The sequence below is a fragment of the Lagopus leucura genome, unplaced genomic scaffold, assembly GCF_019238085.1.
Source record: "Lagopus leucura isolate 7727_CA_CO unplaced genomic scaffold, USGS_WTPT01 Super-Scaffold_73, whole genome shotgun sequence".
Taxonomy (NCBI): Eukaryota; Metazoa; Chordata; class Aves; order Galliformes; family Phasianidae; genus Lagopus; species Lagopus leucura.
The window spans coordinates 86472824-86490105 of NW_024962252.1; the positions used below are offsets into that span (position 1 = coordinate 86472824).

Below are 17282 nucleotides of genomic sequence, written 5' to 3' on the forward strand. Positions count from 1 at the left end.
GTAAACGTGTGACTATTCATCTCTTCTTCTGCCAGCCCTGCTATGCCAGCCCTGCTATGCCCTACAACAGGCGTGCCAGCAGAGCGGGTTTCTCCACAACACACAGTATAGTCTGCTGGAGAGGTTGCAGCTGGAGGGCAAGACACCTGTCAGTGTAGCATCCAGCTGAGGCATGGCTATGGACAGCATGCTCTGCTGCAGCTCTGCAGCCTGGTGTGCGGCTGTTCAGAGCCAGCAGGCTCAGCAGATTTACCCTCAGCACCTCTCTGCACAGCTATCTGGTGAGCATGGAATTGCTCACTACACCCACTCTCCTCTGCTCCGTGCTGCTTTGGGGTCCTGTTTATAAAGACAGATATGGTGTCAGTACAAAATACTAGAAAAAAAAAAAGGCAGGTTCAGATTTTGAGTCTGGAAATCCTAGTCTGGAATAATGTAATAAAAAATGAAGAAATACATTTTCAGAAGAAAATTTTGAATTTGCACTGATGCAGTGATGGCTGTGTAGCTATCACTGTGCAGTGATAGCTGGCACGTGCTGTTTGCTAGAGCAAGGGCTGCTAAATATTTGGTTATCTCAAATGAGCATCTCAGAGCAGCTAGGTCTGCCACTGCGCTATGGGCTCACCTGCTGTGAAAATAGGGTTAGCAGCTTTGCAGGAATGGCTACGTTGAATAAAACAGGTATGAACACTGTTGCCAGGCATACTGTTGTCATACCAGCCCAGAGCTCCTGTAGCTCAGGACTGCACCTTTTGGCTTATACTGGCGAACGAGGAAAGTGGACTGCCTGGTTGGTAGGGAGAGCTATGTGCACCTTTCAGAAGGTGCTCAGATTAATGGAAGTGTTTCTGCCAGCGTTGCCCACTTCAGTGATCACTCAACCTCTTCCATCACCGAGCTGCTCTTCATAGGGGCTTCTAGCTTTTCCTGGAGAAGAGAAGCCCAGTGTAACCCTACTGCAAGTGCACAAACCAGTGAATCTTCTCAGGAACCCTTAAGATGTTCCAAACACATTTAACTCAAAGATTACACTTCAGGCATTCATACATGTGCAGTAAATTGGCTTTGGACATACTGCGATCAGCAGAGCTGGCACAATAACGTGTAATGGCACCACAGGACTAATTGAGTGAAAATCCTAGTGAGTCATTTCAATCTGTCCTTTCTCATTAGTTCTTGTTTGCCCAAATGTTGAATAAACTCTATGGAGAAAAATAAGCCCACTCAAGGTTTTATGCTTCTATTTTTCAGTTAAGCAAGAGAGCATTCTGTTTCTTCAAGACCTCCACCACAATCAACTTAATCAACACAGTCAACAAGACTTCAGTTTCAGTTTTTCTAAGAAATAATGAAATCAGCAGGAACGAAGAGAAAGAAAAAAATATATGGAAGTTTTTTACTAGAAAGCAGTGGATTGTTTTTGTTGATGCCTGAGAATAACCATAGCACTGTTCTATTTTTTCTTCCAGTAAAGCACAGTGTAATCTCGCCTTGCACGCAAGAACAAACACTGCTGTGTGTTTCACATCCTGTTGGACGACTGAATGACTGCAGTACAGCAGCAACCTTTAAAACACATTGGATCCCTTCTGGGACCTCTACACGGCAGGGTGAACAATATCCATCTTTACTTCAAAGGTAACACAGCTCACTGTGCTGCTTGCTGCCTTGTATTTATAGAGTAATTTATGGTGACGTTCACGCTGACTTCTTTAAATTATGACATGAGCTGCGGGATAACGGTTAATCAGATGTAGAGTCTGGCAATACCTTTTTCACAGTGTCAGCAAACACTGCTGAAAAACAGCTTTATTGACAGAGTGCTGGAGAGACTCATAAGGAAAAATACACGTGTGGAAGGCTATCTTCCCATTGTATTCTCATTCTGACAGAGAGCAAATGTTCCTTAGGATGGATGCAGTTATAACAGATACAGATGATCATAAAAGAACAATTCAGACTAATAAAATAATTATACCAGTTTAATATATCTTAGCTGATGCAATTGCATCCGCAACTGTACAGCTCTGTAACCAATCATGCTCTTTACAGGCACATGAGCTGAGAGCAGTACAGCACTGTTATCAATAAGTTCTTGCTAAGCAAGATATGGTTAGGAATTTAAGCACTTCCTGAATTTAACCAACTCCTCTAATAAACTGATTTTACAGAAGAGAGGACATGGAAATCAGTGCAATTAGTGATTGCATTGTTGGCTATCTGCCCAGAGAAAAACTGAATCAACCACAACAATGACTTACATTCACGTAAGGTCAGAGCACTTTTTGGTGCTCTTTTGAAACACCTCCAGAAGGGCACTGCCCTCTGGTTCAGGGTCTAAACCCCACTAGCACGTGTTCCCAAGGGGCCCTGCAGGGCCAGCATGACCCTGCCCTGAGTTCTGCTGGTATTTCAGAAAACATCAGCATCCTCCTCCATGCTTTGCTGTTACACAGCTTCTGCCCTCTTGTATTTTTTCCTTTTGCCTTGATTTTTAAATGAGCTATATCTGCCTTTGGGTCTTCCAGGCACCCAATAGCACAGGGACTAATAGGCAGAAAGGTGCTTACTTTTCAAAACCGTTTTCTGAGCCTCCTGCCTGTGATCTGGGGAGAGCAGAGCTATGCAGGCACTAAGTGGTGCTATTCACATCGCTCCCTTCCATCCAGCAACCAGACAGGTAACACACCTTTCAAAACTGTGCATTAAGCCTGTCCTTCTTCACCTAATGATGAGGTGAATGCTTTTCAACGGAGAGTTGTACAGTTGGTTCCCATTTGCTCAGCTGTGGCTCTCTTTTTTTCATGCTGTTTATTTTCCTTCTTTGGGTTGAATTGAAAATGAGCTGTTGTGAAATGGCTGCTGTCAGAAGGAGCCACCCTGGCCTCCTCCCAGTCACAGACACCACACAAGCTCATCAGCATCCTTGCGCCAGGACTTACACTCATCCCACCTCCATCCTTCACCTAATTAAGCAGGCAGAATACTCTGTTTCTCAGGTGCTGGGTTAGTTTGCTGCTGACTTAGAGGCCTAGTTCCCTGAGGTCAAGCAAGCACTGGAAGTGGCAGGAGCGTGCTGCTCGGAGCAGGGAAGGGAGGATAGAGGCAGGTCATCCTTGCAGTTAGAGCTGCAAGCTAATGCCAAATAGTGGTGATCTCACTCCATTACTGCTTCCAGCTGTGTTCTCCATCCTTCTCCCTTGAGCTGAATCCAGTGATGGAGTGACTTCTGGGTGAGTTGATTCAGCTGGCCCATCTGGCTGAAAACTATTCATTTTCATGGTTAGTTTTCTGCTGCTCTGATGAGCAGATTTTGCCCTGTGGCCACACAGCACTAGATGCAATTTAAGGAAAGCAGTGTAAATGGGAAACAAGGACAGCAACTAGCTTGTAGACAAACTCAGCCGTAATACCAGACTGCACCTAAGAAGCAGCTAGATCAATCCAGCTCCCCTGCTGTCACTGAAATAACCAGATCTCTAGGCAGCTTGCTTTCCTACCTGTGTTCTTCTGTTCTAACAGACATATTCTCAGTGCAGAAAGAGTATTTTTATCTCCCTTAATCTGTGCTCAGAGAATTGCATTAGAGCAGGCAATTTCAATTTCTTCTGATACGTGGACTGCTAGTGGACAGGCAGATCATGCACAGCAGAACTGAATCTATTCTCTTCCATCCCTTTATGGTTTTTGTGTTCACAGTGGCAACAAACACAGACTGAAGTCTAGTGCACAGCTCAGAACCCCTGAGAATCACGAAAGTCCCACCAAAATGGTGATAGTTATCAGGTATCATTTTCTTATTTTTTTGTTTTTCATCCAGGATAATAAGTAAGGGCAGATTATGGGGAGCAAAGTGCCTAAACAAAGATGGAAACAACCTGCTCACTCCTGTTTCTTATTGGGCATCAATGGACAAATTACTGAGACAGGACTTTCATTTTCTCTCAATTGTGTATGAGTAGGATATCCTCAAAGGAGATAAGCAATAATATAATTTCATAACATGAGAGCATTTGTTACAAAGTGGAGTAACAAGTCTAGGTTTGTTTCCAGGCTGCACTTGAAATTGTGCCTTTCCTTGGCCTGCAGAAGTCCCTCTTTGAGAGTCTGTGACACCTCTCCCCATCAATCACTCCAGAAGGCTGTTTTGGTGCAGTGGGGTTATAATGGCAGTGCTGGCTCTCAGGGAAATAGAGCCTCTCTCCCTCCTTTTTTTTCCGTCTCCACCATACTGTGTTGTTATTGTTGTTGTTGTTTTTAAGTGGCTTTATTCCCAGGTCTGGCACGTAGTCCAGTCACATAAAAAACTGAATCAGTACAACTGCCAGGGCAAAGGGCTGCAAAGAGATAAGTGTGAACGAGTTAAATGACAGACAGGATTTCCTTAACCTGCCAAATCCTCATTTTTCATCACATCTTGAGTTCAGGACTGGCACATCTGGCACATCTGTCACCTGAGCTAGCACCTTTGGCTTAAAGTGCCTGAAGTTTATTTACATACCTTCTCACCCCTATGTTGCTGATACTTGAGAGCTGCCGAACAGCTCGTGTATTTCTCCTCTTGAATACAGAGAGATATGAATCCTCTTCCTTTTGTATGCTTTCCTACAAGATAATGAAATCTTTGGGTATGGAAGGAAAGGACATAATAACAAATAATTGGATGTGGTCATGGAGTCATCAGCTGGGGACCTCACGTATCTCATACAAAACAGGGTCTGGTGTGGCTGGCATAACAGGCAGTTTTGGGAGGGAAACACAAAGCAAGAGGTAGAAAACAAGCTTATAAAGGAAAATCTTAACCGAGTTGATTACATCCCACTGGCTGGATTTCTGAGCCCAGGAAGGAGAGTCTGAATGCTTCGTTCAGTGGTGCTGTGCCCCTGCACAGCAGTCCTAGAACAGCAGAAGTTAATGCTCAAAATGCCAGCACTAGGCCCCCGAGATAATATGCTATCATAATGAAAGGAGCAATTCTCTTACTTCTGTCTCCAAAAACTGCCTGACACTTGAAGAGCCTTACTAGTGCAAGTATGTGAGTTAAGAGCTGCATCCTTTGCTGACACAGTCACACTGATAAGAGCCTTCATTTAGATGCAGCTCTACAGACACAGGCAGGAAGACCAGATCTTTAACCTCACGGAGACACTCACAGCAACAAAGTCTTTCTAGTAGAGACAGGCTCTTAGGCTCAAAAGGATGTGAATGTGAATCTCCTGTGTGTTGCTTTTGTTACAGGACTCCATGGAGTGCTTATCATTGTAATCGTTGTATAGTCTTTATATAACAGCAAAACACAGAGAACAAAACACACTCACATATATATAAGACATGTAATGAAATACTGTTACATTTTCCAGTTGAAGGACAGGCTCTGAAATTCCCAGCAGATACTGAAATGTCTTTCTAGATCAAACCTGGATGAGAAAATCCTTTGCCAGATGGATTGCTAAGCATCAGCAGCAATGTGTCCAGCACCTCCCAGCACCCTGCTACCAAGGACAGGCAGCCAGTTCTTGCTAAGTTTCTCTATTCAAAAAGAGGGCAGTAGCAATCTTAGCTGGTTGAACCTGTGGTGTGAAATGTCCAATCCAGGTCCTCAGGCATTCATTATGACCCCTCACGTCATTTTGCGTGTGAAATGTAATTATCTCACTGTTGATCACCTAAACAGAATAATCACAGAGTCACAGAATATCCCGAGTTGCAAGGAAACCATGAGAACCATCATTCCAGCCCCAGTCCCCAGACTGCTCTGATCATGAAAGTGAGGTTCTGGCCCTGATTAGGACTCCCAAGTTTCACAAAACCAAATAAGTGTTGAACATGACCGGTTTGACAAAAATAATACTCTCTATGTAAAGGCAAATAACTTAATGCACTACAAAAAATCCAATCATTTTGATCTTCTTAACAGTAACTTTATAGATGGGAGAAAAATATCCATCAGGGTGACTGGAATGTCCTAAAGGTCCAAAAGGAAAATCTCTCTAGCTGCAAGAAAACAGGTCAGTTTTAGCAACGCATTAATTGCAAAATTATCCAAGTTATTAATTTTTATTTTAAACATGTATACTTTTTCTTTTTGAAGGAGCTTTTTTTTCCTTGGAATTTGTAAAATGCACTATTAGGAGAACACCTGCTTTCAGATAACACTTATTTTTCCCAGTGGCCCTCTGCAAGATCTTGCCTTCTATCATGTTGGCAAGAGTTAGTTCAGCAATTGCCTTTGACACTGTGAAGCTCCAAGTCTCTGCAAAGAAGTAGTGAAAGGATTACTTGAACTAGTCACTGTGGAAAACCATAGCCATAGGACCAGGATAGCAGCAGCCTGTGGCTACTGCATGAGACAGGCAGCTTCATCCTGTCACCAGTGTGGGACTGCACAGCATTTTTCCTTTCAACAGATGAGCTCACTGCCAGCGACTTACTGATTTCAATTCTGGAGATGCGGGAGCCACTTACCTATTGCACAGCCTCAGAAAAAGGTAGACAAGAGCTTTACAGAAGGTCTCAGGCATCCCTATTCCGACTGGAGACTGCTCAGTTTCTAACAAAACGAATTGTCAGCTATCAATAGATATATGAAAGCCTTAACCTGTGGAGTGTTACAGGATAAATGAAGGCTGTGGTTGGGGAGTTACTGAATGCTTGAGGATTTCCAGTATCTTGATTTCTAGATGCCATTAAAAATCCACAACCTCAAATTTCACAGCAACTCAGCTCCCCCTGTGAGACCATTATGCATCCATGACTGGACACAAGGATGTGCCACTTCTTAACCTGACAGCATATTGCTACATGCTGCAGCATGTAAATTCAGCTCTGCTGACATGTCAGCCTCCTTCAGTGTAAGTTTATTCAAGCAACCGTGCAGTATATGTTTGCATGGGTATTTTCACATACAAGAAGCAAATTCTCTCTGCTCCTTATTCTGCTAATTTTGCACTCACAGCTGTTTCTTGAAGGAATTCATCTTCTGAACTGTGAGGTTGGGTGCTGAGCCCCACTGGGTTCACTGCTGCGCTTCGTGCTTTCAGTTCAGACCTAGAGGTCTCTAGGAACTTACCTCTGTTCTGATTCTTGCATGAGCTTGTAACATGAACTGTTGATTAAAAATATACAACCTTCTACCATCTCTGTACTTGTATGAGAAGCAGTTTCCACAGCAAAGTAATCAAGTGATTGCAGTGCCTCGCTGCGCTGCCTGCTGCTTGTGCCTCTGGAATCACGAAGTAGAAGCAAACCCTAAATGACAAGACCCTGCTCCCAGCAACCTCTGCTGAGCTCATTAATCCACGGGGTCATGATGTGGCACTGCTGCCGGAAAACAGCTGGGGTGGGTCTGTTTTTCTCCAGCCTGCACGTAAGTGAGACCAGAGCTGCCAGACACTGCTCACACCTGCAAACAGTGGGAAGTGAGTGAAAGCAGGGGAGCCTCCCCGAGGATTTTCAACAGAGCCAGGAAGCTGACATTGAGGCTGCTCCTTGGCTTGCTCACAAGCTTTCTGTGTGTCTTCAGGCCACTTGCTCTCATTTCTGGGTACCTCTGCAATGTCCCTGTATGAGTGCTGGGTGCCAGGGCTCAGTGAGCTCAGGCAGGACTCAGACACAGGCAGGCCTGTGCCATGGTGGGCTTGATTCCAGCCCAGAGGCTTTGTCTGATGCAAAATCACTCCTCACATTGCCTAACTGTCTTGTCACCTTTGGTAACAGCCGTGTTGGAAGCCGACCATTTCCTCTCAGACAAGTGAGCTCACTGCCACTTCAGACCTGTGTCAAAGGACTTTGCGTGTCACTTACAAACAGGCCATTCTCCATCCCCACTACAAAGGCCCTATCTGCACTACAAAACAAACACAACTGACCCACATACAACAGAGCAGCCTTTTTGCATTGGTTTGTCCCACCAAGGAAGGGACCTGGAGCTGAGGAGGTTTGGAACTTTGCTTTCCATCAGCCTGAAGGCGACACTTTGCTGTCTGTGCTAATGCACACCCAGCTGCCACAGCTGACCAAGCCACTTGGCAATGCTCCACTTCTCATATTGCTTCAGCACACGTCTTGAACATCATTTATCAGAACATCATTTACAAGTTGTCTCCAGGAGTGAAGCTTACTCCAGGAGACAACTTTTTTTTCCTATTCTCCAGGAGTAGGAAAATATATCTTGGTAGAGTCCTTATTCAGAGGCCCAGCCAAGACCCCATTTCCAGTACTGCCACAGTGTATTTTGCTAACACAATTCCACATTTATTACTTGCTGTCTGCTCACTCTGGATAAACAGAATTTATTTTCTGACTCTAGGGGAACCCTGAATGTGGTTTTGAACATGTGGTCACACCCAGCTAAGGACAAAGATGTGCTTCATATGCCAGGTAATATACTGCTGGACTCACTCCATGCAGTCCAGACGAGCTCAGTTTACAACTGTATGTGAGTAACATCTAGCCTGCCCAAAGCAAAGCTTTGCGGGTCTGCTGTCATTGTGTTGGAATTGCTAATGGCATGCAGTCAAGTGCTAAGGAAAAAGCATGCTACATTGCAAGCCCAGATAAAATAACTTTTTTGATAACAAACTGTGTAAAATTACCCAGATTGGCTTACCTCAAGTTCCTCCTTGCTTCTAGAGAGTTTATCCCACATTCCTTGAGCTATATAATGAGATGATTGCTACAATATTTTATGTTGGCTGTGTGGCACATGAAATAGGGCAGAGTGATAATACAGCAGAGAGGGTGTAGAGCAGCAGCTGTTACACTTTCAAAGAGCATTACTGATCTTTTTATAGTTTGCTGCAGTTGACATCACAGCTAAATAGAGTCTCACTCTAAAATATAATTCACCCAGCCTATGCAGCCTTAAAGCCATGCATCGCTGGGAGGAGAGAGGGTCACAGGAAGCGGTGCAATGCCAGAAAGGCAGTAAAAGCATGGGGATATGGCTGCTTCTTTTCCCTGCATGCATTACAAAAGGCTTCCCCAGGAAGGCCAACCACCTCTGGAAAACAGCAAGAGAGCATAACCTCTAAAATTACAGTTGCTGCTTTTATATTGGTGTCACTGTGATGCTGCTAGAAGTGGGTAAAAGCAACTGTGCAGTACAATTCATCGGTGAGAAGTATCCCACAGCAGACCTCCCTCATGAGCCTGAGTGCATGAGCTTTCAGAGCTTTCAGGAGCGTGCTTTCCACCAGCAGGCTACTCACTAATAAGAAAATAATGAAGCTGGGCTTAGGGGAGACCCAGACAGTACTCAAGGGCAATGGAAATAATGTCACAGTGGTGGCTGAAACTCAGCCAAATAGTTTTAGCACAGCAGATTCACCAGTGCCCATTGTGTGAGGTTTGGCCGTCAGAAGTCCTAAATCCATGCCATGCGTGCACGTGTCTGAAGTTTAATATACAGTTGTGGTGATTCCTTGACAGTTGGCACTTGACAATTGGGCTTGATGATTTTATAATCACTGAGGTTGGAAAAGATTTCTACCTTATTGTACATACTCCATATGAATGGGTTGGGTTTCTGAAGTAGCTTTCATGGTTTGACACATACTGCACCTCTCCTTGGGTTCTGTGACCAAAGAATGTTTGGTTTCCATCTGTTTTCTTCTGAGATTTCTCTCATGGGAAACATATCCCCCTGAACTGCCCTGTTTCATCCTGTAGGGATTTGCCATTGCAACAAGAAGTTACCTTCACCAGGAAAGGCTGCAAAACCGAGGAGACAGTGCATCATCACAGTCTGAAAACCTTTCCTTAGCACTGGTTATATGGCATGCCAAAAATGTCCTATGTAAATTATGAGTACAGCATCTTTCACAGTCCAGCACTGTTTACTGTCTGAGGGGTGTTACGGCACACTCTGACCTTAAGAGAAAGCTGCATGCACACAAGCCTTCTCTGTGCTAGGAAACTCATTGTCACCTTCACCAAGTGAACTAGCACATATTCAGCACATATTCACTGGCCAAGAATGATCAGCACTGCCTTCTTCCTTCCAAAAAAGGTCAAGTGAATTTCTGCCTAAAGCATATGACACTGCAACAAAAAAGTCCACTGCAGCCTCACACCAATGTCGTTGCCGCCCTGCTTATGCTGTGCTCCCACCTAGTGCTACAGGAGGGGATCTGGCCCAGTGTGTCACACCACCTCCTTGCCAAGGCATGCACTGCCTGCTCTCCTGGCCTGGCTTTATGTTATGCAGGGTAGCTGAGAGTGCTGCCCTACAGTGACCCCACGATGCCAGCAGCATTGCCCTCCAGGCATGCCTTCACCGTGCTTCACAGGAGGCATTCTCTTCCTTTACAAAACAAGGAGAAAGGACAGTTTAACTGAGTGAAACTTCTCTCTTTATTCTCTCCCCTTTCAATTTCCCAGCTTTTTCCATCCTGGCAAGATTTGTAAGGATGACAGCACTTTCAAAGTGCCAGAAAACCATTAATACTGCCATACTGTCACTGGCCAAGACACATATGACATTTCAGACATCCAGGTGATGCTGTGACTAATGTGATATTGTGTTCAGTTTTGCAGTTTCCAGTCACTGTCATAAGGACTTGGTGTTCACATTTCAGGAATGGATGGCCAGGCCAAAGGGTGGTGATAGTCATGGAGGAACTCCAAACAGAATCACAGACAGTGATGCTGCTGCACCCTTTGTTGATCAGTCAGCCCTGCAGAAAATTCTTATTACTCCCTTATGTCTTCTATTACCTCAAAGACGTAAGGGCAACTTCCCAGATGTGAAAAATATGACTGTAGAAGAAGACAAATGCTCTCTCCTAAGGATACAGGGCATGGATGCAGTTATCTCATTTTGAATAACAAATGCATTTGCTCTTTGGCCTGCGACCGATGGCATAGAGAAACTTCCAGGCAGTGGGGAAGAAAAGCTGTCAAAGAGAAAAGTCTTAAATCCCCTAATACTGATAAGACAAGCTTGGTTAAATGCAAAAGAGAGGGGAAAGAGTCTACAAGACTAGAAGATAACGGAGAAAGAGATAAAGCTACCAATAAAAAGAGGAAGACCTCTTGACAACAAAGGAGAGGGTCAGACTAAAGAAGTGACAACAGCATGCCTTTGACAAACAGGGCCAAAGTCAAATTTGCAAAAATGCCTGGGGCACTGGGCAGGACGAGGGCAGGAACAGGGCCTAGGAGGAGGCAATCTGTTTGCAGTGAGGAGCAAGGCAGTCTTTAGGGTTGTATTGGGCTGCTGACATGGGGCAGAAGAGCAGCTGGAGAGGATAAAAGAGATACTTTCCTATGCAAGCACATGGAGCTTCAGCATCAGATGCCAGAAAATCATGCCTATAATCATGCTTATAAAAATCAGGATAACCCACAGAAATAATGCCTACTGAATTTGTTACATAGAATTATCTTTCTTTTGCTTTTCTTCAGTGCAATTTTAAATAGCAAGGTAATATGAGTCAATTAATGCATGGAAGAGAATTACCTCATCAAATGACATAGTAACTGCTGCACACCTCAGCTTTGAACATCAGAAATTGCTGATTTAATTAATCATCAGCCACAAATCCTCAGCTCGGGTGGAACTTCCCTCACTCCACCTACATCTTAAAACCGAAAATCTTCCCAGCTGTACAGGGGCCTGAAATAAAACACCCCAGAAAGGAAAAAATGCCAAAGAAAAGCAAAACTACTTTTTTGCAAGTGCCAAAAAAAGAGACCAACAGTTACTTGTCTCTAAAACCAACCAGAAAAGAAGAACAGAAACATGTAGACTGAATGATAAGAACAAAACCTGAGCATCAACCTTGGCATGCAGCAAGTACACACACTCCAGCAGCAGAAGGGAAGAACAGGGCTGAAGAAATTTGCAGTTAATACCACTCAGAAAAGAAAGATTTGTGTGGTGTAACAGAACAGAGCAGCCAAGGGAAAGATGGTGGCTCTGTGTCAACCTTGTAATGGGCATCCAACCTTACCAGGAGAGTGCTGGTGCTTCCCATTGCTTTCTGATGTGAACGATTAGAAGAGAGTTTGCTTCGTATTTGGGTTCTTCTCTTCATAACCACAAGACATTAGCTTTAAAACAACAACAACAACAAGATAAAATCGAGATTCTCATAAAATCTATTGATTTTAGAAGCTGAAGGCACTAAGACAGATACCCAACACTGCAAGACAAAACCAGAAAATCTCGTGATTGCCATTTGTCAAGCTGGGATAGATAGAAGAAAGACTTCATCACATGTGGAATGAGGAGGGCTTAGGAGCCTGCCAAACAGTGGTAGAAAACAATGCCTTAACACTGCTTGCTAAGACCAGGAAGTCTAAAAGCAGTAGATAGTGGACTCTTCAGAGCCTGTTAATTATTCAATGCTGTTAAAGAAGATGTAGCCCCTGTGCTACATATCACCCTGCCATTTCCTGCCAGCCTTGCTGGGTTTGCACATTCTGACTGCACCCTGCAGAGTGGCTCCAGGTAAAGAGCTGAGTTGCAGCACAAGGAGAAAAACAGGGCTCTGTTTTTTTAACTTAACACTCCCCTTCTCATCTTCCTTTCTTCTTGTTATTCATCTGCAGAGACAGAGATTCTCCTTTGTTTGTGCTGTGAATTAACTAAAGGTCACTGGAAGTTCAGGCAACATCATAATTTTATATGTACAAATGCACACATCAACAAATGTTAAAAAAAATACCTGTAAGAACAGAGCATGACTGTTCTACAGACCTCATTCAGAGGATGTGAATGAGCAGGCAACAGGAAGAAGTCAGTTAAATAAATGCTATAAGTTCTCCCACAGCATCACACTATAAAACCAGAGAGGGCACAGAGAAAACAAGCGTCAACAGGACTTGCTTCAGCCTAAGGTTTGCTGCTAAAAAAAAAATCTCTCTCACTTCTGAAGCACCGTGACTGATTGCCAGGTGTGTGCATCTGGCCGTTCTCAGGACATCTCCAAACTCAAGGACAGGCTCAGGTTTCACAGTGTTTTAATTCACTCCTAAATACCCAGGTGCCTTCCAACCAGGCTGCGTGCCTCCAGGTGGCATGCTCCCTTCTGCCTTCTCCTTTTCACATTCCTGACACTATCTCTGCTGTTTGCTTTTATCTCCTTCCCTCTCCCAAATCCTCTACCTTCCTCACTCGTAAGGTAGGGAGCCAGCTGCCAGCAGTCAGACATACTCTGCTTTTGCCCCTTTGCTGTGTATGAGTTCACTCTGAAGCCGGACATCTCACCCCAAATCTGTTCCTGTTGGGATTTAACACACGCAGACCCTTGATCCTTTCATATGTATTTGCGAGGTCTTTGTGCCTTTCCTACCGCTTTCTTCCAGGCCTGCTGTATGTCTGCAGCTCTTATCGACTCCCCGGGATGGAATACACGAATGCACCATGAGGTCCTGAAGCCACGTCTCACACCTTATAGGAAATGGTTCACCCAACCAGGTCACACCTCCCTCCCAAAAACAGGGAGTGAGTCACAGGGTGCTACCGGTGCCTGGATGTTGAAAGCAGAAAGGCAGCATTCCAATTCTCAAAGAAAACCACATGTATACATAGATGTGATTAATAATAGCAAAGCATGATAGAATCATCCTTCAAAAAAGTCAGATCCCATTTATTTTAACCCCAAAAATGTGGTATGCAGCCACTGAGCAGGACTGGACCTTTACCTGGTGACCTGAAATCCTTATGGCAATGCACAGCTGTATGAACACGTCCTACACAGGTCTGGTATCAACGGGGTCTGACTGCTCTGGAACACATTTAGAGCAGAGGATGATGTGTGAGGATGATGTGTGGAGTCCCACAGTGACCAGAAGACCTCAGCTTTCAGAGCCACAGCTGAAGACCCATGACTGAGGTCTCAGTGGTCTCAGAAACACAGTTCTACACATCTGCGAACAGTCTCAGAGTGAGGACAAGGTGCAGCTCAATCCGTCAAGCTCTTCCTCTTTGCAGCCTGAGAGCTGGCAACACCAACACTGCCAAAGGACAGCTGTAAATGATCAACATGAGATCATGGTGAGATCAACTTAATGGCACAGATGTGTCTAAAAATACATAGATGTTGGTACATATGCATTAGGAAAACCTGAAAAACCTCTAAAAGCTTTTGGAGGTTGTAAGGAGCTTTGTCAGAGGAGTTACATGGTAACTAGGAGCAATTAGAGAGAAACTAAGTATTCATTCTAAAGATTTCCTCTTAGGCAGAAAGCAAAAGCCATCAAAACCCGAGCCTAGTTTACATTAGCGGCTGTTGGTATCGGGGTCTGATGGGGAAGCTGGAAATTACATGACATTGTCATGCCAGAAGAAACTCTGGAGCAAACACACTTACACACCCATAAAAATGTCTCTGGTCTACAACTAATTTCTTTTTTTTTTTTTTCCCCACAAACTAGTATCAGTTATACAGGCACTGCTGCTGCTTCTTCTTCAGAAGAATTTTAATTAAATTTTAGCTTTTACAGCAAAAATGTGTTTTCATCTTTTTCTTAACATTTCTCTAAGGAGATGAAACTGGGTGCACGACCATTGCTACTTCTTATGTCAGGCTTCTCTCATCATCTTCTGAACCTGCTGGCTACCTTCCATTAAAGATAACACATACATTGGGATCTCCAAGACATCAAGATTTGTAAAAACACTCAAGTAGATGAGAGACCTAAATTTGTGCTCTTAAAAAGTTCAACATTGTTTTTAGAAATGAGAACATTCCCATTAAGAACATCCCCCTCCCGTATTGTACACTTGGTAGAACAAAAAATGATCATACCAGAGTGCCCTGCCTGCAGAATCCTAGCACAAAGCAAATGAAGGAGTAAAAAGCAAGAGAGGTTCACACACAGGACGTGTATCCTCGTGACTGACAAACCACTGCATGGCAATGCCTCATCCCCTCCAGGCAGAGCAGCAACACTGCTACAAGCACTAGGTATCCCAAGGAGAGCATTTAAGATATGACCAAATGCCATGCTGCTGCTTGTATCTGCAGGCATTCCAGGACTCTACCCAAAACTCAGCTCCAACAATCAGTAAGGAGAGATGTCAGTGCACATGGTTAAAGTCGACTCTATGACCCACAGCAATTGGAGAGAGTCCAAGCAGCCTGGAAGTGGAGCAGGCCAGCAAATGCCTCTTTAAAGCTGCAGCGTTTCAGAGCCCTCCTTACCGTGCTAGGTGCCTGCTGATGGCAGCAGTGACATGGCAGCATGCTCTCCACCTGCTTTTGTTGCTGCGTTCCATATTTAGAAATGGCTATCTCAATTTCAGATGTATTAATTCAAAAAAGCCATTCACTTCTGGACTGATGGTAGATTCTGCTTTTCAAGGCGAGAGGTAGGATCCTTCTTTGTGCCCAGCCAGGATAGAAGTAATGACAGGGTGCAGAACTAGAGAGGGAAAGAGTCTCAATATCCTCCTCAGGACTTTGAATTCCTAGCCAGCACAGCACGGGGCAGATGCAAGCACCACGTGATGCTCACTGGGGTGAAGCTCTGTGGGAGCTGGTGGGAGGTTGCTGGCATTATGGGGAGAGATGGTGGGAGAAAGCCTACATTACTGAAAGTACCTGATCATCATGTGTGCGTGCAAAAGCACGAAGGTACAAACGCCTTATGAATAAAAGCTCTTTCAGAGCTGATGCTCAGCACGCCGTCCCTTCAGAGGGAGCAGCATCTAACACAGTTCGCTGAGGACAACCTGTACATCTCACGTTCCGATGGTGGCCGTGCTGCAGCCGGACATGGCTCCTCGCAGGCACAGGGGTAGGAAGGGTGGTGGCAAGACTCGGCTCTGCCCGCTGCAAGCTGAACTCTGGGGCTCTCCAGGTGCGTTCACCTGCAGCTTGCACAGCTGACAGCACGCACGTTTGCAGGATGCAAACCCCACAGCAGCGCCGCCCAGACTCGGTACCACACACGACCCAGCGGTGCGACACCAACCCCGTGGCACCGAGGGAGCTGCGGTCCCGGCTCCGCGCCGGACCCCCCGGGCCGGGGCCGCCTCCCTTCGGCACCCCCGCCCCCGCCGGTCTCCTCCCGGCTATAAAGCCCTGCGGGCGCCCGGACCCCTCCTGGCCCGCCGCCATGGCCGCGCTGCGCTTCGGGCCGCCCCCGGCGGAGCTGCCCACGGTGCCGCCCTCCTGCCCGCCGGGCCGGTGGCTGTGCGGGACGGTCGGGGGCAGCGGGGGAGGGCCCGGGGCGGCCCCGGCGCCCCTCGCGGCGCCGCCCCCGGCGGCGGAGGGAGCTCCATCGGCGCAACGTCGGAAACGGACGAGCTTCACGGCGGCGCAGCTGGAGACGCTGGAGCTGGTGTTCCAGGACACCATGTACCCCGACATCTACCTGCGGGAGCGGCTGGCCGACGCCACGCAGATCCCCGAGTCTCGCATCCAGGTGAGGGGCGGCGGGTGCCCGCCCTCCTCGCCGCCCGCCCTCGCCGCGCCCTCACGGCCGCCCTCTCTCCCCAGGTCTGGTTCCAGAACCGCCGCGCCAAGTCTCGCCGGCAGCGGGGGCCGCCCCGGCCGGGTCCCCCCGCCCCGCCGCCCCAGCGCCCGCCGTGCGGCGCGGCCCCAATGCTCCGCGCCCAAGAGGAGCGCCGAGAGTGGCCGCCCCGCGCCGCCGGCCCGCCCGGCCCAGTGCCGCGTCCGCACGGGGGGAGCGGAGGCGCCCCGGCAGGGTCCTACCCGCCCCGCCCCGCGTTCCCCCTCCCGGCCGGCGGCGGCTTCTCGGAGCCGGGAATGGAGTGGGAGGAGAACGCCCTCGGCGCCTTCCGAGCCCTCTGACGGCCGCCCGGCCCTGCCCTGCCCGCGCCTCTTGCACTTTATCCCGGAGGGACTGCGCCTATTTATGACCGGGAGATGGGGGCGGCTGCGCCGGTTGCCGGCACCGTGTTACATTGTTTACAGCTTCTATTTAACCTTTTTAAGCCATCAAGCCGACCGAATGCACTGTTCTAGGGAGGATGGGGGTGGGGAGGGGACTGCTGTTACTTTTTGAGAGAGAAAAATAAATAAAAGTTCCCATTTCTGCTCTGCGCTGCTATGGAGCCGAGAGTTGTTTTCGTGATGCAGACAGGGATGGGCTGCTGACCTCGGAGGGGCCATAGCCCCTGAGAGCCACGGGTGCAGCGAGGGGAACTAGAGAGCACTAAACCAGCAGCCTTTTCCCACATGGGACAGCGTGAAGTTAGCACATAAGAAATACTAAAAAAAAAAAGCCCCTCAAAGGGGGGCATTTTTTAACGACCATATTAGTGTATGCGTATCTTAAGGCAGCTCTTCCTGCTTATGAGCAGA

At 46.6% G+C, this 17282-nt stretch overlaps 1 protein-coding gene and 1 long non-coding RNA gene across 2 annotated transcripts; one reads left to right on the plus strand and one right to left on the minus strand.

Moving 5' to 3' along the window:
• Positions 1 to 1834: 1834 nt before the first annotated feature.
• Positions 1835 to 5748, minus strand: LOC122190472. The gene is made up of 3 exons (XR_006182139.1): positions 5574 to 5748; positions 4505 to 4608; positions 1835 to 4340 (listed from the first exon to the last, which is right to left on the minus strand). It is a non-coding gene; the product is annotated as an uncharacterized LOC122190472 (long non-coding RNA).
• Positions 5749 to 16071: 10323 nt separating this feature from the next.
• On the plus strand, positions 16072 to 17010 carry MIXL1 (Mix paired-like homeobox). Its single transcript, XM_042894547.1, has 2 exons — positions 16072 to 16380; positions 16455 to 17010. The coding sequence occupies exons 1-2, from the start codon at positions 16072 to 16074 to the stop codon at positions 16767 to 16769; spliced, it is 624 nt and encodes a 207-aa protein (XP_042750481.1). The 3' UTR covers positions 16770 to 17010.
• Positions 17011 to 17282: the final 272 nt, after the last annotated feature.